This window comes from Gekko japonicus, unplaced genomic scaffold (assembly GCF_001447785.1).
Source record: "Gekko japonicus isolate JY-2015 unplaced genomic scaffold, Gekko_japonicus_V1.1 scaffold1284, whole genome shotgun sequence".
In the NCBI taxonomy this organism is placed as follows: domain Eukaryota; kingdom Metazoa; phylum Chordata; class Lepidosauria; order Squamata; family Gekkonidae; genus Gekko; species Gekko japonicus.
Genome location: NW_015169212.1, coordinates 318,410 through 341,370, shown reverse-complemented (window position 1 = coordinate 341,370; position 22,961 = coordinate 318,410). Strand labels below are relative to the sequence as shown.

Here is a 22,961-nt window from a genome sequence, read left to right as displayed (position 1 = left end):
GAATAGGCAACTTTGGGGCCCAGATAATGAAAAAAAATGCAGTGTCTACCTGTGAAAATGTCAGTATGCTGGCAAACAAAAGGATGCTGGGGAGACCACACTTGGCCAAACACACTATGAGCAAGCCAAACCCCAGCAGAACTACCAGTGGCTCAGACCTTGGACTCAGCTGCAGAGGTCTAGGGGTGTTCATGATGCCTCTCTTCATCTCCCAAGCTCCTGGTCCCAGAAGCACTGCCAGCACCTCAGGGGCTCTCCTTGGCTCTTTGGTCAGAGAACCAACCCTGCATACTAAGACAAGGGGCCTACTGTGCCACTGCTTGGGCAGCATGCCAGGGGCTGCCGGCCCCAAAACTAGACGACACTACAACATGGTACTACAGAACAAGAACATAAGGTACTCTCTCTTTCTCTCTCTCCCGCTCTTCTCCTTCCTTCCAGTGGATTACGCCAGCAATACAAGGTAGACTGATGTACCAGTTACTTATTACTGTGTTGCACTTCCTTCACCCCCTTCACTCAGAGTATCAAGGCACGGTTCATTTTGACTAATATGCATCCACCATCCTCATACTTTGATCCTTATCTACTCTGTCTGCTTTAAGTATGATCTCAGGCATCATCCTCTACCGTTCTTTCAGCACTTACCCCCATGTTCTCCACAAAAGGTACATACAAAATGTCAGGTAAGACACAAAAGTGATGAGTCCAAACGATAAATGATGCTTCTCTAAAACACACAAATGTGTGCATTGTTGACAGTCCTGCGACATTATTAACAAAAGATTATACATAATGGTCATGTGATACTTTCTAACGTAATGGATCCACGGGGGTTCAACATTGCACGATATAGGACATCAGTCTGATTCACTGAGCTGCGAGTTGTCAAAACAGGACACTGGCTTGGCCATAGGACATCAGTCTGATTCACTGAGCTGCAACCAGCAAAAACCAGCAAAAAAATGTCCCTTTTCTTTTGTTCTGAGTAGAAAGTTCCATGATGCCTTAGAGAGGCAAGTTATTTTTGGACACTCAGAAACCAAACATCCCACATAGGCTTCTTCATAAGGTGCTTACAGTTATATTCAGGCTCCACCTCTAGATGGCAGTCATCTTTCTGGTTAACACTCGGAACAAAGTGGCAGGTTCACAGTGGCTCCTTCAAGGTCAGCCACTAGGTGTACTGAGTAGGGAGGTTCTCTTTTGCCTACAGAGACATCACTTAGTACCTGGCATGCTCAGCTTGCATAAACTGAGTTCCTTTTCCTTAGTCCTCATGGTTCGGTTCAGTTCAGCTGCTTGCCAAGCCCTGTGGAGGAATAATTTCCTCTTGCCACACCCAGTGCAACCAGGTCTTCAGTCTAGCTTAAACATCCTTAGATGGATGAGTACCACCACAGAGGAGGCTAAAGAGAGTATAAAAGCCACTCGATAAGCCCACAGCAGTTGGCAGCTGGACTTTACCAAGAGGTCCAGGCTAGCAAAGACACAGCAGAAAACAGAAGCTTGTTCTAGTTATATTTGTCCTCCAGGTTTTACTAGACGCTTCAGGCACCACGTCACTTCCCAGCCATGATGCCACAGAACAGAACTAACCAGTCTACAGTCAGTGGCAGCTGGGAATTGCCTTCTGTCCATTGGCAGGTGAATTCACAGCCATCAGCTCCTCCACTCTTCCCAAACTGAGCTCGGGATCTGGCTCCTTTGGCCCGTTCACCAGAATCTGGCCACCCGGGGCTGTTTCTTGCTGAAATGCTGGGGAAGGAAGGAGAAAGCCATCAGTTAGACTGCAAGACAGTCTGGCAAAGGACCAGGAGTTTGCAGACGCAGAACATCAATTAGCCAAAGGGATTCACAGCTGAGTGAAACTGCCCATTGCTCCCAGAGTTGTTGCAACACTGATTATTGTAAGGGGCTTCGTTCAATGAAAGCTTATTGTTGCTATTATTGTTGCTATTATCATCATCATAAACATTAATTATCCTCATCATTGTAGTAATTCTTCTTATTGTTGTTGCTGCTGCTACAACTACTATTATTAATGCAATCCCCATATATTAAAAGCTTGATTTGTAAATCATAAATGGTTATATTTGTCTTTTTTCTTTCTGAGGAATTTGTCACACACACACGTCCTCACTGCTTATGGTGATTGTCTATGCAACCAGCAAAAAACTATCTCCTAAGGAACATCTGTGTGGTCCACAATTCTTACTAATTTTTTAAATTTCTAATTTTAGTAATTAAAATTAGTTTTAGTTACTAATTAGTTTAAAATTAGTTTTAATTACTAATGCAGAGTGGTAAAGTTCCTATTTCACCCTGGCAAAAGGATGAGAGCTGAGATATACCGTAAATCTGTGACTGGCTCTCCTAAAGTATTTTTAATGCCAAAAAGCAGCTGCCCAATTTGGATTGGTGCCAGGGCATGGAAGAAGTGGGGGGACTCTTATGTTCCACAAACAGTTCCATATCCCCCACCCCATTTCTGTTAGCTCCAAGAGAAGAGAAAAGCTGGACATAACACTGACTTGCGAGAAGAAGAATTGCTAAATGGGTTGCAGAATATTTGGGGATGCTCTGGCTTCTGTTGATCCAGCCTGATTGTGGGGGAAACCTTGCTCTGCTAATGAGAAGTGCAGTGGTTGTTTAAACATTGTAAAGGGAGTGGTTCCTCATGAGCCCCATAGGACTCTGATCCACCTCAACCTGTACAGTTCCACTGGAAATGTTCTGCCCAAAAGACCTACTTCTACCAGAGGTTTGTTGGATGGAGCAAGCCACCCCCGACTTACTGGTCTGGGCATGCTCTGAACAAAACTTCCTTGATTGTGATGGGGCTTTGCAGCATGACAAGTCTGAGCAAGATAAAGGAGGCAGGAGCAGGGCCAGCATATCCCCAAGGGACAGGGAAACCAGACAGATTTGGAGCTGGCAGGTATGGCAAAGGCGGCAGTGGCAGCAACTTGTGCTGGTAGACAAGAATGGAGATGGGCAATGCAGAGTTCTTAGCAGACCAACACAGTTGGGCCAAAGCAGGCGACATGGTGGCACTGGCATGGAATGGCCCCAGCTCCACAGAAACATGGGCTGCAGTCCGACTGCAAAAGCAAAAAAGTGTGTGCGTGTCCAGACGAGGAGTGCAGAACCCTCCCACCACCTGTGGTTCTCCTCCTTGCACTCTTCCTTCCCCAGTGCTTTTCTCTCAGCTGTCACTTTCATAACTGAAGCTAGACTCAGAAGAAAAATGCTTGGGGAGAGAAGCTGAGGGAAGAGGCACCACAGGTGCAGGGGATGGGTAAGGTTCTGCACGCCTCACCTGCACACCTCTTTGGCTTTGCAAACCAGGCCCCATTCCCCTCTGTCTACTGCACTGGAGCAATTCTGTGAACTCATCCTCCAGTTGGGCCTACGAGATCTGGCAATCAAAGATCAACCACGCCAGCAAAACGCATCTGGATGGAACTGGACAAAATTGCATGGTGTGTGGAGCAGGGAGGGAAGAGGTTTGGGGATGCTGACAATACCAGCCTAAAGGCACCACAGTCAATGGGAAAGGAGGTGCTGTAATTAGCCCCCACCCTGTTCCCAGATTTGCTTCAGTATAATTTTAAATCATGTGTTTCAACAAATACAAAAAGGTCTCCTGATAACCAAGCAGATAAATGTTACTCCTTCGTGGATCGGCTTCTGCAAGGGAAGGGATGCCTCACTGTGTGATGCCCAAACCATATCAAAACAGGACTTCTGGTATTCCATCCTTTATGAACATCCTCAACATTTCAGGAGGACGGAAGCCAAAAAAAGGTATTTTATCATTCCATATTTCTCAACTCAAACTACTCTGAACACTACTACAGTCACAGGAGAACTGGGGGAGAAGTATTGTTTCCATGTGGTCTCATTTGGACTTTCTGCCTCAGGCACCAAAATGGCTTGATCTTTGCTCATCTCCTGGGTGAATATGACTGGTGCAGACTGTCTGTGGTCACTGATCTTCCCTTGGGCTACAGTCCTCCTGGAACTCCAAGGGCCCAAACCCACCAGCACTCAAACAGATTACTTATCCTTTAAGTATCTTTAGCAACCCTGTCATATCCAAAATGGTTAGAGGGTGCTAGAAGAATTAACAGCCCCACCCTTTCAATTACACAATTATTTTAATATACATTTGTGATTGCAAATATGGAACCAAAGAGATGGCTGAATAAAAATGAATACAGGAAAGTGTTTTTCACCACAGCAGGCCGTTGACATTCCTACTATTTTTCAAATTCTCCGGTAGAGAACTTTCACAGTCTTGCTACCTGGGATCCTTTTAACAGGGGATGCCAAGGGATGACCTTGGGCATACAAGGCCCACATGAGAAAGCCAGTCCGGTTCAATGTTAGACTAAGGCTGGACGGGCACTGGGTTCAAATTCCCACTCAGCAATGAAGCTGGCAAGTGATCTGTGGCCAGTCACTCTCTATCAACCTGAACTATCCTAATGACTTATCATGTCATATCACTGTTGTGTATATAAATGAACTGAGCTCATGGATGTACACTTCCTGCACCTGATGAGGTGAGCTCTGACTCAGTAAATCTTATGCCAGAATAAGTTGTTGGTCTGTAAAGTGCCACTGGACTCCTGTTTTGTATTGCTAAAGGATGGGGCAATATGAGAATAAGGGGGGGGGAGTCTCTGTACCCCGCTGTGAGTCCCGAGGGAGGGGGTGATATCATCAGATGCTCTACCACTCTACTACCTAGCCTCCCCACGGCCATTACTGCAGTTACTCCGGGTTAGTTAATACTGAGTAGCACCAGGCTGAGCCCCGCTCCGCCGGCTGGGACGGGCTTACCGGCCCTGCAACTGTGCCTGGCGCGGACGATCTGCACCGCCTGCTGGTTCTTGAAGCGCACCAGCGCCATGGTGATGTCGGCGTTCCAGCTGGGCTCCTCCTGCGGGCAGCGGAAGTCGATCTCGGCGCCGCCGTCGGTCACCACGGTGAAGTAGATGTGCCGCTGCTTCCACTCGACGCACTCGACGGCCTTGACGTGCGCGAAACTGAGCTCCTTGCAGCGCGTCGAGCCTCGGCTGCCGGCCTCGAAGAGCCGCAGCCCCTTCTCGCTCAGCAGGCAGCGCTTTCGCTTCCAGAGCTGCAGTAGGCCGCCGCTGCGCTTCTCCAGCACCCCCTCCCGCAGCAACTTCTCGGGCGTCATGGGGCCGAGCGGCGCGGAGCCTGCTGCCGGCGAGGATGCGCCGGCTGGGGGAGTCGCCGCCGCCGCCGCTGCTCTCGCCGTCGCCGCGTGGTCTGGCTGCGCCTGGCCGGGGAGCGCTGTCCTCGATCGGCTTCCAAGGCAGAGCCCGCCCTCTCCCTGCCGCGTGAGCCCCGGCGGAGGCTGCCCTGGCCGCTCTGCTGGCGGGATGTGTCGCTACATGCCCGCTCCTTGCGCCTGCCTCGCTCTCTTCCCTTCCCACTCGCATTCCTTTCCTGCTCTGCCGGAGCCTCGCCCCAGAGTTTTGCCTGTCAGACACCGCGCACGCCCAGGCGGGGGCCGGCTCTGCGGGAAGACCCGGGGGCCGGCGGGCCCAGCTAGGAGAAAGGCCCTCCTTTGCCAGGTGGCACCCACTCTGGTTGCTGGGCAGGCGGGCGGCGGAGGCTCGGGCGTGTTGTTGCTGCTGGTGCCCGTCGGCCATCCGCGGGCTTTGACACTTTCGGGCAGCTGCACTATCTCAGAGAGGGGGGAGAGGGCGTGTGTTTAATAAAGCAGAGGTGCAGGTCTGAAGCTGCTGCAGCAGCCACAAAATGCCTCCTGCTGCCCTATACATAGTTTGTCACTTGCGACAAGTACAGGCCTTGAGGTGGCCCCATTTAAGGTGAGGTCACCGAGGGAGCTCCTGTGTGTGACTTTGCACAGGTACAGCGCAGCTATGCCTACTTGCTTAGCGCCACATCTGCAAGGACTGGATCTCTAAGTGCGCAAACTAAGCCCTTGTTGCTGCTTTGCAGTGTTTGCTTTCAGCACTGTGTGACACTGAACAAAGTCAGGGCCTGAAGCTCTTTGGCTTTGCCAGCCTCACATATAATCCAGGTTTGTGGCCTGATTGAAATGTGACCAGTAACTTTCCCAGGCAACATTTCATGTGCCCAGCATCTCTTTTAAATTTAAACTGGGTCCTCAGCAAGTACATACCATTAGCACACTAGAGATCTGCAGCCCAGGGGGGTGTTATGCTGGCATGCTAATGTTGGACTTGTTGTGGGATTGCCTGTGGCCCAGTTTAAATCGGATGCCTAGCGAGGGCATCATCACATAGATAAATTGTGCTTGCCAGTCAGCTTCACTTGTAAATTGGGCCCAAGTTTCACAATATTGTTATGTCCTACTTATTACTTGTATTATTCCTCCCCCCACCCAGGCAGGGGGTGCTTGAAATTTGTATCCAGGGAATAACAGAGGGAAAGGATTTAAATCCCTTTCCTCTCTGTGCTGCTGCTCAGGTCTCAATGGAGACCACATTACTTTAAAAAAAAGAAGGCAGGGAGATTCTGAGTCAGGATCTTCTGGTGTGGTTTGAGCCTTCAAGCCAAAATACACATTGCATGCAAATACATGTAATAAAAGCAGAGTAGCTTTAGGAGGGGATAATTTGCAGGGGGTTAGGGGGCAGGGGAGTGCTTAAGCGAGAATGGTTTGCCTCACAGACTCTCATCTGGAAGATGGCTGGAGAAAGAGGCAAAGGATGAGGGGAGGGCAAAATACCCCTCAAGACCAGTGTTCCCTCTAAGCTGAGTTAGTGTGAGTTAGCTCACAGTTTTTTAGCCTCCAGCTCACACATTTTTGCCTTAGCTCAGGAGGGAGGGCTCCAGAGCAAACTAATATATGCAGTAGCCAAATCGCTTGCTCACAACTTTAATGCCAGTCGCTCACAAAGTAGAATTGTTGCTCACAAGACTCCATAGCTTAGAGGGAGCATTGCTCAAGACTGCTGGCTATGGGCTGAGAATCAATGTTCTCCCCAAAAAAGAGTGAACTAGATCTTGGTTCTTTGAAAGTAGATGACCAAAGGTCCCAAAACAATATTTATTTGTTTAGATATTTATACCTGATTTTCTCCCCAGTGGGGACCCAAAGTGGCTTACAACATCATTCTCCCCACCACCATTGTTATCTCTCAACAAGAACCCTGTGAGGTAGATTAGGCTGAGAGTGTGTGACTGGCCCAAGGTCACCCATCAGGCTTCCATGGCAGAGTGGGGATTTGAATCTGGGTCTCACAGATCCTAGTCCAAAACTCTAACCACTATGCCACTCTGGTTCTTTCAACAACAATATTTTTGAAACAATTTCTCAGTAGAACTCTGCATGTACTTATGTTAGCCCACATTCATTGGGCCAAAGTCTACATTACATATAGTTCCAGGTAGCTTTCCCCTAACTTTTTAAAAAGTCCTGACAAGGAGTCTGGATGCTACAACTGGGAATGAGAAAAGATCATTTCTCCCCCACCCTGCACAGCTGCCTTTTTTCCCCTTTGGAGAAAAGATATGTGTATTCTGGGTGGGGGACCTGGGTTGGTTTTAAGTGGAAAACCACCTAGTAAAAAAATTGTTCTTCATACCTCTCCATTACTCCTAACTGCAGGCTCCAGCACCTGCTTTTCATTTGAAGAAGACACTTGGGAGAAAGTTTCCACGGGATTCCCCATGACGTGTCGTTAGGCTCCTAAATGTTAATATTCAGTCACACCTCTGCAATGCATGGGTGTTTTGTAATATGGTAGTAGCAAAACAAAGATGAGTGTCTCCTGATAGGCGATTCAGATAAAAGCTGTAGTAAAGCTAATGCTGTATGACAATTTACAGAGATCTGGTAAACAGTGTACTTTGTGACATTCTGCAGCTTGGGTTAGGAATGACACACAATCCTGGAAAACACCTTTGAGCCTCCTTATTTGTGGCACGCATGAATGTGACATAGACTGAAAGAGAAACAGAGTCTATGCTCAAACTCACTGATGATCCTCCGGAGGCTGTGTGCAGCATTGCGTTGGCCCCATATTGTGGAAGCCACTTCACTGCACCAACAACCTCTGCGCCAGGACTTGGTAGCTATAGCCTCCACCCAAGCCCCGTGAGTCTTAGGCAATTAGGAGAGTGATCCCTCTAAGGTAGCCTCAGGAGCCTCCCTTGCAAAGAGCCTGAATGAAAATTCCCCAAGCAACTCAGTGCTCCCTGAAAACCATCTCTGACTTCTCCAATGTTAAGTGGTGCACTGGTGTTAAAAATTAATTCAAATGTAAACTGGTTTAACTCTTGCTTTGTGAAAATATCTAAAGTTTAAAACACAAAAGGTGTACTTTTTCTTATGGACAACACTGCAAACAAATTCCAAAGGGTTCGTTATTAATTTAAGCCTAAAATTATAGACATAATGATGAATAAGAGTGTTTATAGCTGATTGGTTATAAGTGCATTGTATTAATTATCATGTGCTTAATATTGTCCTTGGTAGCTTAAGAGAACAATCTAAAACACGTTTCCTCAGAATCTACTACATTCTATTCCAGTGGTGGCGAGCCTATGGCATGGGTGCCAGAGGTGGCACTCAGAGCCCTTTCCGTGGGCACGCGTGCCATCGCCCCAGCCAGGCCCAGACCATCATTAAAGTGTCGAATTATCTGCCTGTGGTGATTTCTTGTTTATTTTTGTGTGTGTGTTTAAAAGTTTGGTTTGTATGGATGTATGACAGACTAGGGTGTTGGAAGCAGGCAAGTGGTATGATTGGTGAGTGACAGAGGGGGGGAGGGGTTTTGGAATGGATGCTGTGTGGATGATGTGTATGTCTGTGAGGAGTGACAGTTAGAGATGACAGGGAATGCAGAGTGTGGAAGTTCAATAAAACAGTTAGAGTTAAGTCTTGTTCTGAGGGAGTCAGCAGAGAGTGCTGTGTAAAAGCAGTTAATATGAGTTTTGTTCTGTGTGATATCTGAGAGAGAGCGCAGCATATATCTTCAATAAGGAATCTTTAAAGTTCTGAAAGCAGTTAAATTTACAAAGAGATTAAACTGTGTGGTTGCCTAAGTAAGAGATTCCTGTCAGCACTAAAACTGACAGAGTGTGTGATACAGTTGACAAATATAGTTACAAGAACCTTATTCCCAGCCAGTTACATAATATCCAACCTTTAGTTTTGTTCCTCTTCAAATAAATCCTTTTTATTTAAGTTTATCCCAGAAGCCTGATCCATTATTCCTCTGGAAACACATAGTTCCTCGAAAGGCCAGACCCTGGGTCACAATACCAAAACCAGAAACAGAAAGTATAAAGGTTTGGAAAGCCTAAAATATTCCTGGTGGCAGCCAGATATCCATAGGAAAATAAAACATAAGAACCCTTTTAAAGGGAAACCAGACCTCCCCAGATAAGAGATCGTCACACTGCCAAATAAGCTTATACATGATATAATACATATGAACATTAGTACTTACATCTTAGGTAATTGTACAACAAAATTTAAAATACACTTGGTACAAAACCTTTCTGGATGATGTATGGAAAGTTGCACTTCAATAGAAAGCTACCCGATTCACATGGAGTTCAATAACAGTTTCTAGAAAAAACATAGCAAAGCAGTGAAACCAGACAGGCTAACTACACATAATTATATAAAGCCAAAGCTTATACAAAAACCAAAGCTGTTCAAACCTACTTACCACCTATTTCATTGCACAAGTAATGGAGAAAATTTCTCTCAGATGAAGTAAAGCTTATGTGTTGACCAGGTGTTGGTGGTGAACTCAGTATAAGCTTATAGATTCTTGGTCAGAAGAATACGTTTGTTGAAACGGCATCACATTCCGGAGACCACCGTCCCGCCGTCATTATCTTCTATCTTATGTAACTGGATTTACAATTTGAGTGTATTAGTATCACTTTTGTAATTTTCATATTTATAACATTATTGCTATCGTTAAAGAAACATTGAGCGCACTTTACACAGTAATATGAGTTTGGGACAGTTTGGAGTCTAGTTATTGTGATCCTAATTTCAGCTATGGCCTGTTTGACCTGATTTTGTCTTGTTCTCCCCTTAATCAACATTTTAAAGGTAGAAATTCTTGTGATCGTGCCTATGCCATTCACTGCCACAAGTACTGAGAAACCAAGTGTCTTTGAGAAGGAATTTTGACTCTTTCACTCAGAGGAGCACTGAAGAAAGGCCAGAGCCTCCAGAACCTGGGAAACAACAGAGTGCGTTCTACACAAATGCCCAGAGGAATCAATTAAACCTCCATAGACAGCCTGAGAAATGGTGAGTCAGAAAAGACAAGTGTATGTCTTAGACTAATAACAGAGGTGTGAAAGTGAGTGTTGCCCTAATGGTGCTACCTAAGAACTGGCTGAGTTCGTTTCGTGTTTTTTTTTACCAGCTGGATAGAGGTGTCCAAACTGCTCTTCGTTTTGTAGTCTGCCCTGTAGGTGAAACTTATTATAAAGTGTAGGGCCAGATACCCTGGATCCAGTATCCCCTCATTGGGTTAGAATCTGAATGGCCCAGTAGTGGTGGTAGGGGCTGCTGCTTTGTCATGATTATATAGTTTCTGCAGCCTAGAGAGGCTTTTGATTGTGGATGCAAGTATGGTCCCAATCACACGCAGAAGTAGCCCCATGATACGCACGAATGCTGGGCGGATTTTATGGGCGCGATCACACAGGAACATCTGGCAAGCGTCCCGCACCCGTTGCCAACCCGTTTCACACCGCCAAAGAAGCGGAGGTAAAAATACTGGGGAAAGTGCACTATCAAACAGCTTTGCGATGGGCCACAGATGAACTTCCCCGTGTGATCGCTCCAGCGCGCTCCCATTGCATCAGTGACCCCTCGTTGCAGCGCGCTGGAAACACGCCACGGAAGGAAAACCTGATTCACCCACCACTGCATCTGGTTGAGCAGTGGCGGGTTAAATTACCACGGCGCAAATAGCCTTGCTCCCCCCCCCCCGCATTATCTAGCATGTGTGACCGCACTCTATGTTCACCTTTGTCTCAGGGACTGCAGTAGTTTACTCCCACAGTAATACTGCAGTATACTGCTGCAGTAGAGTTCACAGCATGGGAGTAAGCTAGTACTGTGGGAGAGGGGGAAAAGGTTGATACCTCCTACTATTACCACTGGCAGGGCAGCTGGACAGGGAGCAGAGAAACAGGATGGGAATAGAATATACAGTGGACTGAGGAGCAGGCCCTTAAGGGAAAGGTGGATGGCAGAGGGAAGTTTGAGGAAAGGGACAATACATGGGGTAGTTTAACAAAGAGGGTTAGCTGTGGGGTAAAAGGGTATGGGGTCAAAAAGATATGGGAGGCTACATGATGTTTGCAGGACGTGGAGAAGGGAGGCAGCAGAATAGGCAGGCAGAGGGGCTGTGGCTCAGTGGTAGAGCATCTGCTTGGCATGCAGAAGGTCCCAGGTTCAATCCCTGGTATCCCAAGTTAAGAAAGATCTGGCAGTAGGTGATGTGAAAGACCTTGGAGAGGCACTGGCCAGTCTGAGTAGACAATGCTGACTGCCATGACTAAGATCCATGCATGCTCTTTATTTCCCCTGTAGCTTAATAATGTGTTGGCACCTGTTCTTCATTGCAGCCAGCAAGGTTTGAAAAGAACCGAATCCACCACTCAGCAGCCAGGCAGGACACTCCTGAAGAAACTGTATTGGCACGACTGAAGAAAGCGGGAAAGGGAGAGACTTTCACAGCTAACCAATTGGCTTACCATATTGGTTCCAGCTGACTGTGGGGGTAGATGGTGGCAGGATTGTATCTTCTAAAGAAAAGTGAAAAAGATCTTGAGGGATCATGGTGGAAAGAAAAGCTGGAGAGTTTGGAGGCAGTGAGTCTTTCAGAGGGCAGTATGTGGACCGGGTGTCTGCTTTGGGTTTTTATTTTTTGAACTGCCCTGCCTGCAGGAGCTTTATTGCTAATAACTACTTTAATGCTGCAAGATTATGCATATTTATTCGCAAGTAAGCACCAGAGAACTCATTGAGGGTTACTTCTGAGTAAACAAGGAAATGGTTGCATGGTAATTCTCCTACTGATTTCAGTGGGAGATTTAAGTATATGCTAATTCTGTTTCAGGACAATAGGGATTTTAGTGGATTGTATCTCTTATTATGCACCTTTCATACTGTGTGAAATATAACTTGCAAGGCTATATGTGTAATTCTGTGCAGATTTACTCCTTTGTAATTATTTCATTGATTTCAGTAGGATTAGATTGAAAATAACTGCATAGGACTGAATGGCATATTATGTTAAATATAATCTTGATGTTAGAGATGTTAGATTTTTTTGTATTCAGAAATGCATAACTACTTTGCTACAATAGATTTGTTAGGCTTTAAGGTGCCACAGGAGTGTCTGGCCTAGTTCCCACAGATATGGCAAACCTGGGTCTGGACTGTACCACTTTCAGATTCAAAATGGAACACTTTCATATTCAAAAAGAGGCAACAAAAAGAGAGAGCCAATGTTGTATAACAGTTAGAGTGTAGGACTAGGATCTGGGAGACCCTGGTTCAAATCCCCATCCAGCCACGGAAGTTTGCTGAGTGACCTTGGGGCAATCATACACTCTCAGCCTAACAGGGTTGCCAGGTCCCCCCAGGACACCAGCAGGGGATGAGGGGGTAGGGTTGACAGATGCAGGTTAGGAAACTCCTAGAGATTTAGGGATGGAGCCTGGGGAGGACAGGGACCTCAGTGGGGTACAGTGCCATAGAGTCTACCCTCCAAAGCATCCATTTTCTCCAGGGGAAACAGATCTCTGTAGTCTGGAGATGAGCTGCAACTCTGGGGGACCCCCAGGTCCCACCTGGAGGCTGGCATCCTTCCAGCCTAACCTAACTTCCAGAGTTGTTGTGAGGATAAAATGGAGGAGTAAAGAATGATGTAAGCTGCTTTGGATCCCCAGTGAGGTGAAAAGTTGGGTGTGAATGAAGTAAATGAATAAAATAAACCCTTCTGCACATAGAAAACTAGATGTCAGGGAGAAGAGATCCAGCTTAATCTCTTCCTGGAATGCTAGTTTTCTAAGCATGCTAAGCATGTGGAAAGATCTCTGCAAAGATGTTGGTGTTGTGTTATGCCCCCAAAGGTTAAATAAAACGGGGGGGGGGGACGACAATGACTTGAACTAGCAGCTGTGGCAAACCATGTGCAACACTTAATTATACATTTACATTTTATTGTCCCCTGGAGGCCATAATTTGATCAGGTACTCAGTGGTTTTGCTTTTCAGAAACTATAAAATATCACTATAAAGAAAACTTATTGGCTTTCTGTTGAATTTTTACCTGCTGCACAACCATTTCAAACCCAGAATTTCTTGTATGTGTTTGTATGTATTAAATGGGGCAAGTGGATTGTGAAATAGTAGTACAAAGGCCCCGGTCACACGGGCCGGAAAATGCGGGGGGGGGAGCGTGGCTGTTTGCCCCGGAACAAAGAAATGTGCGGCAGCCCGATCAGACGTCCTGTCGAGGTCCCGTGGTTAGGCATTAGGTGCTGATCAGACGGCTAGTCTGCAGCGCGGCAAAGAAGCGGCACAGCGCGTTCACACAGGCAATCGCGCCGCACCGCTTCTGTGGCAAACGGGATTTTTTTTTTTGTCTCACCAAGTTTGCGCATGTGCATGATCATTTGTGCGCATCCTGTGGGGACTTAAAAAAAATAATCTGGTTTGCAAGGGGACATGGGCAGGTGCCGGATGCCATGGGATTCCAGTGGAAATGCGATCAGACGCCCGCCCTTGCCCCGCGTTTTCCGGAAACCAGTACATTGTAAGTACTAGTTTTTTACTCCGCATCTTTGGCAGGAAGCCGCGGGTTAGCCACGGGAGCACTACTAGGGTTGCCAAATTGGGTGTTGCGCTGCAGCGGGGGACTCCTGGCTGGCGTCTGTAGCGCGCGTATGTGTATTTCACACACGTCACCCGGAAGTGACGTAATGACACCGGGCACGCTGGGGGCGGGGAACGGGCCTCTGGGGCGGGAGTTTCCCCGCCCCCCGGGGGGACTTGGCAAGCCTAAGCACTACGCTTCCCAGATGTTGTGGTGTGATCGCGCCCAGAAAATCCGCCTATCATCCGTATCTTTAGCATGGCAAATGCTCCGTGTGAACGGGGCCTTAGTGTGTAAGACCAGGACTGGGTAGATCCTGGTTACATTTGCCAACTGCCTTGTGAAAAATGTCCTGTCCCTTTAATAGAGGCTTAATAGGATCTTATTTACCTCCTTGATGGTTCAAGCTTCTATTAAAGGGACAGGACATTTTCCTTTTTTATCATGTGTGAGCAGGCTTACCAAGTACTTACCACGATTTGGCGGGGGACACATACTTCTTCCCAGGACCATTCCCGCGCAGAAAATAGATGTGCCACACCATGCCATTGCCAGGAAGTTATGCCAGGCAACGCTCTGGCAATGGGGCTGGAAACTCGATGGTACCATCAAGTTTCCAGACCCATTGTCAGAACGTCGCCCAGCGTCACTTCCTGGCGATGGCATGGTGCAGTGTGGGTGTGTTACAGGGAGGAATGTTCTGCCCAGGGATCATGTGTCCCCCGCCGAATCGCGGTAAGTACTTGGTAACCCTATGTGTGAGTGTATCTAGTATTTTTGTTGAAACCATGTGGCAACCTTATCTGGCTTGGCTTTGCCTTTCTCTTTCCTCAGGAGTAGTAGTTTTGTCTCCAGAGAAGTGCAGCTGCTGGCAGAAGGGGGAGGGGGAAGTCCTGGAAAATATCCTTTCATCCTCTGTAGTTCACATGTAGGATGCCGTTGCTGGCCTGAGACCTCTAGTTTAGATAGAAGAAGAAGCAGACAAGCTGAGACTAGATCCTACCATGGGAGGACCTTAGGTTGATCTAAATAAACAGGAATCTTGTGTCTTTTAAAATATGAATGCATTTTTATTCTAGCATAAGCTTTCATGGATTCAAGTCCACCTTGTTAGATGCATCTAGTGAGTCCGTCTATCGTTATGAAGAAATCTTATGGTAGAATGAAAAATCATTAGTCTTCAAGGTGTCAAGGACTCCTGTTTATTTTTTGCTGCCACAGGCTAGCACAGCCCCCCTCCTTTATATTATTGTCTGGAGGATAGGAAACAGGAAGGAACATATAGAAGGAAATAGGAAAAGCAGTAAACACATAATAAACCTGCTGGTATTTAAGACTCTTGTTTTTCTGTTTGTGGCTAACATGACTACCCCTTAAGAAATACAACAGGGAGGAATACACAAAGATAATAGGGACCACATCAACAGTAAGCACAAAGCGATAAGAACAGCAGCATAGGACTCTGCATTATTATCTGTTTGGTTGAACCACTGATGGATAAACTTGACAAGATGTAGGAGGTCCATGAATAGAACGGCCCAGTACTTTTTAAGGGTAAATTAAAGCCATTAGAAGAAGAAGAAGAAAGTGCTTTTTGTCTCCCCCCCCCTTCCAAGGATAATAGCAGTTGTGGCAGTGGTCATTATGATTTCAAAATGCACAGGAGGTAAGATTAAACCTTATTATTCACCCCATACCCCATTCTGAACTGAGGATCCTGAATAGTGGCAGTTTACCTTTGAAACCACTGGAGATACCTATTCATAAGTCTGTCAGCATCTCATCTAGTTTGGCCGGATACTGTGGCCCAGGTCACATGGGCCGGCTATCGTGGGGGGGAGGCGTGGCTAATTGCCCCGGCGCAGTTAGATCCGCGATTACGCGATCAGACGCGCCGGCGGCACACCATGGGTCCTTCCCTCGGTGCCAGCGGGTAAACGAGGGTAGCAATCACACAACGATCCTGCGGCGCGGCAAAGAAGCGGCGCGGCATGATCACAACAGCAATCACTAGGTGCCGCTTCGTGGGAAACGGGGGGGTTTTCCACCAAAGTCCGCACATGCGCATGAACGAGTGTCACGCCGGGAGTCCTCCCCTGAGGGGAGGGGTGCCTCAGCCATGTCGACTGTTGTCCCACAGAGGAAGCCAAAGCCTCAGAATGAAGTGGAGGGAGTTGCGCCACTCTCAACGACACTTCTCGGAGTGACAGCTTACTCGTATTCTCGCTCTCTCGTTATACCTATGCTCGTCACCTCCCCCGGCTTTGTCGGCTTCCCCGAATTTATATCCCTCCACCCGGTGAATTCCACCCCCCTTTCCCTGCTTTCCTCTGATAGGGTGATATCACCGTCCCTCTTTCCAGTCCCACCTCCCGGTTGGGGTGGCCTGAGCGTCTTCGGGGGTGGGGTCACTTCCGGGGAATCCCGAAGCTCCCTGTCTGCATCTACGCTGGCCTGAAGGACCTCATCAGTCCCTCTTCATTCGGGTAAGTTCCAGTTCCCCCGTCTCTCCTGCACTCTCGCCCGCCCTCCTGCTATCTGAGCTCTCGGGACGACTGGGCTCATTTCTGCCGGGCCAACTGTATTTACCCCCTCGGAACCGCTTTTCAGGGGGTCCAAGCGTTCCCGAACTTGTGAAGGTTGCGGCGTGGGGCGCGCCGATCCCACCATGACGGCCCCATGGGCATAGCCCGCGGCGGGACACAGAGCAATCGGATCCGCAAAGCCCTGCAGAAGGCAGGTGGTGGGTTTAACGGAGAGGGTGACAGACGCTACCAGACCTCAATAGAGCTCCGAGGTACAGGCGATGGAGGGGGAGGGGGGCTCCCTCATCACAGCCGCCCTAACTGCCTGCGCAACAGTGGCCACAGCGACCCTCCAGAGGCGGCAAGCCTGGCTACAGTGGGAGGGGGCAATAGATGTGGACAGGAGACGGAGGAATGCCATGGCCACCACACAGCTAGCCAGCCATCGATGCCACTTTCGCTTTCCTCTTAGTGCGCATGCGCTGTTGGGTGCTTGTGCGCATCCTGTGGAGACTTGGGGGAAAAAACCCTTTCCGCAACGGGACATGGACGGGTGCCGGATGCCACGGGATTCCACCAGAAACGCGATCAGGCACCTGCCCTTGCCTGGAAACTAGTACCTCGGAGGTACTAGTTTTTTACCCCACATCTTCGGTGGGAAGCCATGGGTTCGCAACGGGAGCTCTACGCTTCTCAGATGTGGCACTGTGATCGCGCCTGGAAAATCCGCCTATCTTCCATCTCTGTAGCGTGGCTAATGCTCCGTGTGACCGCAGCCTGTATTTGGTATCTACATAACACAGCTACCTCCTTGCCCAAATTAATGGCCAAATCCCATCCCAGGGAATCGCTTAACCAAGTCATCTGGTAAGAAGTGTGTGGAATTCTTCAAAGTAATAAAAACTGAATTGTCCCAAAGTAAGAAAAGCATTTTTCTACAAGACCTGTACTGGGGCTATCGATAAGTATTTTGGCATTGCTGCTGAAGCAGCAAGGCACCCACAGCCACGTTATATCCTATTTGCTTCTGGGGCTTCTGAGCCTGATGACACAAAATGCTTTCACTTCATCTCATATTTGGAAAATGGGGTTCATCCATATATCCTCTGTATCTCTCAATATGTCCTGGGTTCTGGGTTTCACTGGCTTCCCTCTGGTCAGTGTTCTGTGTACCATGCTCTGCCTAGGATGTGCCAATTACTCCCTAACACCAAGCTGCTTCTAAGGATTCCATGCCGAGTTGCATTATACTCATGGATTTTGATGAAATTATGCATAGTCATATTAAACTAAAATTCTGTCACTGTATTCAAGGCCACATTTTCCATAAAACTTGTGCTCATTCTTCCCATAGAATGAAATGTACCGCACCTGTAACGGTCATTAAGGTCTTGTTTTGATGCTCAAACTCTTTTTAAAAATGCTGAGTGCAGGGTGCCCAAATTAGCAGAAATGCAGTAGTAAATGGTGGACAAGCATACAGAATTTCCAGATTTTTAGGAATCCCTGTGGCTGTTATTTTATGTGTGCAAGTAGATCCATGTGTTCTGATATATCATTTCATTGACTAGTGACCACTTCACTTAGTATATTTCACTGCAGTATTTTCATGCACGTGTAATGTTTTGGGATGCCAGAGTTCTGAAAAATGCAAGAATTCCCTATTTTTGCCTCCACAAATCAGCATGTTGCAAAACACTATAATGTTCAAAGGCACTTGTCTGATACTGTTAACAAGGACCCTCTTCCTAGGTGTTCTGCTCTAGCCTCCAGATCATTTTGCTTGCTTTTTTCTGAACCGTTTCAAGCGCTACAATATCCTCTTGTAGGTGCAGTACAGAACTGTAGGCTGGGCAATATTCTAAGTTTGCTCACACCATAGATGTATATAAGGGCAGTATGATAGTGGCAGTTTTATTCTCTATTCCTTTTCTAATTTATGGCTAGCATGGACTTGCCTTTTTTTTACAGCAGCTGCACACTGGGTGAACATTTTTATCAAGCCATCCACTACCACCCCAAGGTCCCTGTCTTGGTCTGTTGCTGACAGCTCAGATCCCATCAGTGTATTTGTGAAGTTGGGATTATTCGCCCCAGTACACATCATTTTACACTTGCTCATACTGCATCTCATTTGCCATTTTAATACTCACTTCCCCAGTTTGAAGAGATCCTTTTGGAGCTCTTCACAATCAATTTTTGTCTTACCCACCCTAAATACTTCAGTGCCACCTGCAAACTTGGTCACCTCACTACTTACCCCTAACTCCAGGTTGAAAAGCACTAGTCCCTCCCAATACAGATCCCTGAGGGACCCCACTGCTTACATCCCTCCATTGTGAGAACAGATAATTTACTACTGTCTTTTAGCCAATTTCTCAGCAATCACTTTATTCTCCTTTAGTACTCCTTTAATTCCATTGTCATCCAATGGTCCAACTGCTTCCCTAGCTGGTTTCCTGCTCCTAATGTATTTAAAGGATTTATTATTGTTGGTTTTTATGCTTTTAGGAATATGCTCCTCAGAATCCTTTTTTTTAACATCCCAAATTATCTGCTTGCATTTCCTTTGTGCAAGTTTGCGTTAGTTTTTGTTTGTCTCATTTGGGTAAGACTTCCTATTTTTGAAGGAAGCCCTTTTCACTCTAATATTTTCCCTCACCCTGCTTGTTAGGCATGCTGGTGACCTCTTAGATTTTGTGCTACTTTTCCTGACCTGTGGTATACATCCTAACTGAACCTCTAGTACTGAGGTTCTGAGTAATCCCCAAGCCTTTTCAAGAGATTTGATGCTCTTGACTGTTCCTTTCAACTTCTCCAGTATGCCCTTCCTTGCCATTCCTGTGGAGTTTGTATCCAGGGATGACCATGTCCCACGGGTTATCTACCTTCCACCAGGTTTCTGTTATGTTCACTATATCCATGTTTTCCATTAAAATCAAGCACACCAACTCCCCCATTTTAGGCTGGAGGTTTCTGGCATTTGCATAGGAACACCTTCACACTGTGTTTCTATCTAGATGTCTTGGTGTTGGGATTCTTTTTAAGTAATTCAGCCGAGTATTAAGAGACTGAGTCCATGGTGTGTATTAAAATATAAAAGTTTACTATAAACCTAACATGGGAAAAGGTACACAGGATATAAAATAACAAAGAGCTAATATGCCTACATCCTTGCAGCTAAAAGGTAAAATGGGAAGAGCCGAATGGCGTCTCCTTCTCAGTCAGAACAAAGAGAGGAAGGCGAAACCAATATGCTAAATACTTGACACCTTGGTTTCCAATCAGAGTAGCAAATTAGCTCCAAAGTTCCCGGGCATCCTATTGTCTAACCAGATTGGTTACAAACAAACATGTGACTTAACAAACATCATTAACCCTGTAAATACTGAAGTGTTTTGACTTGTAACCCACAACACTTGGGCATGTGCTTTTTCCACTCCAGCCCTTTGGCCTCTGACTGGCTATCCTGCTTGACTTTATCCACACTTTCCAATCCCCATGCTCAATTCCCATCAGTCCATTTTCTCCTTCATCCCTCTGGGACAAATCTGCATGAACTGGATGCTTCTCAGCTCCTGTTGAATGCTTAGGTACCTTTCAATTCCTGTACCCCTATATTTCCCTAAGTATATTCTAAATCTTGTTTTGGAAAATATCTGGTTGTTTCATGGTTGCTGGTAGCCTATTAGAGGCATTTTGAGTGTTCTTGCACATCATTCAGGTAAAGAGTCCTAAACTACATGTTGTGCTCTCCCTAACTGGCAAGTGTGACAGTTGTCCAAGGTAGCCAGGCTGTGGGAACGGGAAGTGGTTTCACCCAACACTGAACTTAATTCCCTCAAATTAGTCATGGTTCTGGGTAAATGATCTAAACTCTAGTTAGAGTGTCCACATGTATATAAGGCAAGCCCATAGCCATGGGGGAGGGTGATGGTGACACCCCCCACAAATATGCCCAGTCCCTGCAGAAGGGGAGGGAGAGGGGCATCCTCACCCGGGTCTTCCTCTTTCCACAGCCGGCTTCTCAAAGTTTGAGAAGCCCGGTGTGGCTGCCCCTCTCCCTCCCCTCCTGCACGGCTTCCTGCTTTCTGCTGCGGCTGAGCAGGAAGGGAGGGAGAGGGGCAGCCTCTGCGTGGCCTTGCCAGGTCTTCCTGCTTCCACATCTGGAAGCAGGAAGACCCTGCGAGGCCTTCTCAAAGTTTGAAAGCCTGCTGCAGAAGCAGGAAGACCCTATGAGATTTTCATAGAGGTTACTTCTGCGTGGCCTTGCCAGGTCTTCCTGCTTTCGCATCTGGAAGCAGGAAGACCCTGCGACGCCTTCTCAAAGTTTGAAAAGCCTGCTGCAGAAGCAGGAAGACCCTGTGAGGAATGGTAAATTCACCCCCCACCAACAGATCCAATTTGCCCCCCCCCCCAAAAAAAACATTTCTGGCTACGGGGCTGGTATAAGGACACACCTGAAGGAGAGCTTATGGTAACAATACTTTAGGACTCAGGGGGGAAAGTCTTAATAGTTGTATCCATTATATTTTTAACTGTTTTTAATATACATCAGCCATTGTGCTCTGTCTTCAGACCTGCCATTGCTAATGACTGGGAGTGTACAGAGGAACTCCATTGCATGCACATCATTCTTGCCGTTGTGATGGCTTGGACTTTGTCATGATTCCATTGACATAACCCTGGCTTACAGCTAGAGTTCACATTACTTTGAGGGCTGCCTGCATGTTTGTGTTTACTCGAGGGCCTAATTATTACAAGGACCTCAGAAATGCATTTTTTCACAATAGTTATTCTATTCTAAATTCTCTACTGATGTTCTTTTAGTCTCTGTGAAGCAAATCCTCCCCTTTCAGTACTGCCACAGATCTCTCTGAGCTGCTCCTTTCTTTTCTTTGCTTACATCATATGGATGTTTTGTGTATGTGTGTGTGTGTTTGCATACCAAAACACACACTGTCTTCTCTTCCTCTCTGCGTAATCATGGCTGTGCATCTTCACCTATGGTTCTTTTCTTTGGTCCCCACCCCTAGGTCTCTTAACAGTCCCAACTCTTCATTCTTCCTTTTCTGCAGCTCCCTTCTCTACAACCTTATCTCCTAATCTCCACTTCTCCTGACTTTGGTAGCAGCAACGCATACAAGGTTTTCACTCCCCTGCACAGTTAGTACCACTGAAGAAACCTCTGATGCAGGTGGACCATGCAGTGTGTCTGACTGGCTGCAACAGGCCGAAAAGCTGGCATGACCCCATGTGCCTCTGAAGGAGAGGAGGAGCGGCATAGACAAAGATATCCTTCTCCTTGCTCCCACTTTTGATGGTCTGGGATGGGCATTAGCTGCTCCCACAGAGATGGGAACAGGCTGTAAACAATGGGCATTTGAGATCCCTGTGAAGATTAAAACCTCAAAAGGTGCTAAACAAAGTTGTTTTATTTACTGAAATGCCTCAAATAAGTATTATAATACCCTTCCTCAGAGACAAGAGGTGATATCTTTTTAATCTCCTAGGAGTTGTTTCTTTTCCTTTATTCTCCCAACTTTCATTGTTTACCACTTTGTGAGATTTGCCTCTTCCCTGGCACTGCTCCTTTTCTTGAATTGTACTGTAGTTTCTCCGTGAGGCTGCAAGTAGGGAAGGGTGCAGTTCGCTCACAGTCTTACATTATGTAGACCTGGCCTAAAGACTTAAGAATCTCCATTGGTCAAATCACAAGAGTGTAGCATGTAGGTCAGTGCACTTGAGGGAAGCACAGGCCATAGCGTGAAATGCCTGTCATATTTCGTACATTCCAGTGGGTTGCTATGTTTGCTGGCTCGTACTAGCAGCCCAACCCTGGCTGTGGCTCATTTAATTTTGGTTCATTTATGTTATCGCCCAATACAAGTCTGTGTGGCAGCTTTGCTCTGTGCAACAATGTCCTTTGGTCATTCTGACTCCCACGGGGGCTGCTGCCCACTTGCAGGCATTTTCTGTGAACATTCTGATGTTGTGGAGATCTCCCAGAGGAAATTAGGAGGTCTGCATCTATCCTAGTTTTGGAGCGACTGCAAAACAGAACTTTTTAGAAGAGATTTTTGGATGCTAGGTTGGTGTTTTTGTGGGTGTCTTGAAGGACAGTGGTTTCTCCTGGATTTAAAAATATTCTACCTGTTACTTTAAACTCTGTTCTTAGAATAAGTTTTGGTGCATTCATTGTATTACTACTTGCTTCGGGTCCCTAATTTCTGGGAGAAAGTTAGGCTTAAAAATATTTTAATAAATAATCCACCACAAAGGCTGATCTCAAAGAACTTCTCTAATTTCCAAGACGTTGATAAACCTTACATTTCAGCTCTGCATTTGTGAATATGGGTGACCTTCCATGCCCATGTCAATCTGATCCATGAAGTGCTCAGAACTCATATCAGCAGAGGGCAGCAAACAGTTGAGTCGAGAGCTAGTGAAAGACAGAGCTGGCTTCAGTGTGAGCTTACAGTGTGTCTGAATTGGAGCTTCTTTGCTTCCACTTCAGCACCAAGTCTAAAGATAAGAAA

General features: G+C 46.7%; 1 protein-coding gene across 1 annotated transcript; it reads right to left on the bottom strand.

Annotated features, from left to right (window-relative positions):
- Positions 1-918: 918 nt before the first annotated feature.
- PHLDA3 (pleckstrin homology-like domain, family A, member 3) lies at positions 919-5,529 on the bottom strand. The gene is made up of 2 exons (XM_015416372.1): positions 4,852-5,529; positions 919-1,758 (listed from the first exon to the last, which is right to left on the bottom strand). The coding sequence occupies exons 1-2, from the start codon at positions 5,210-5,212 to the stop codon at positions 1,610-1,612; spliced, it is 510 nt and encodes a 169-aa protein (XP_015271858.1). The 5' UTR covers positions 5,213-5,529; the 3' UTR covers positions 919-1,609.
- Between the last annotated feature and the right edge of the window lie 17,432 nt (positions 5,530-22,961).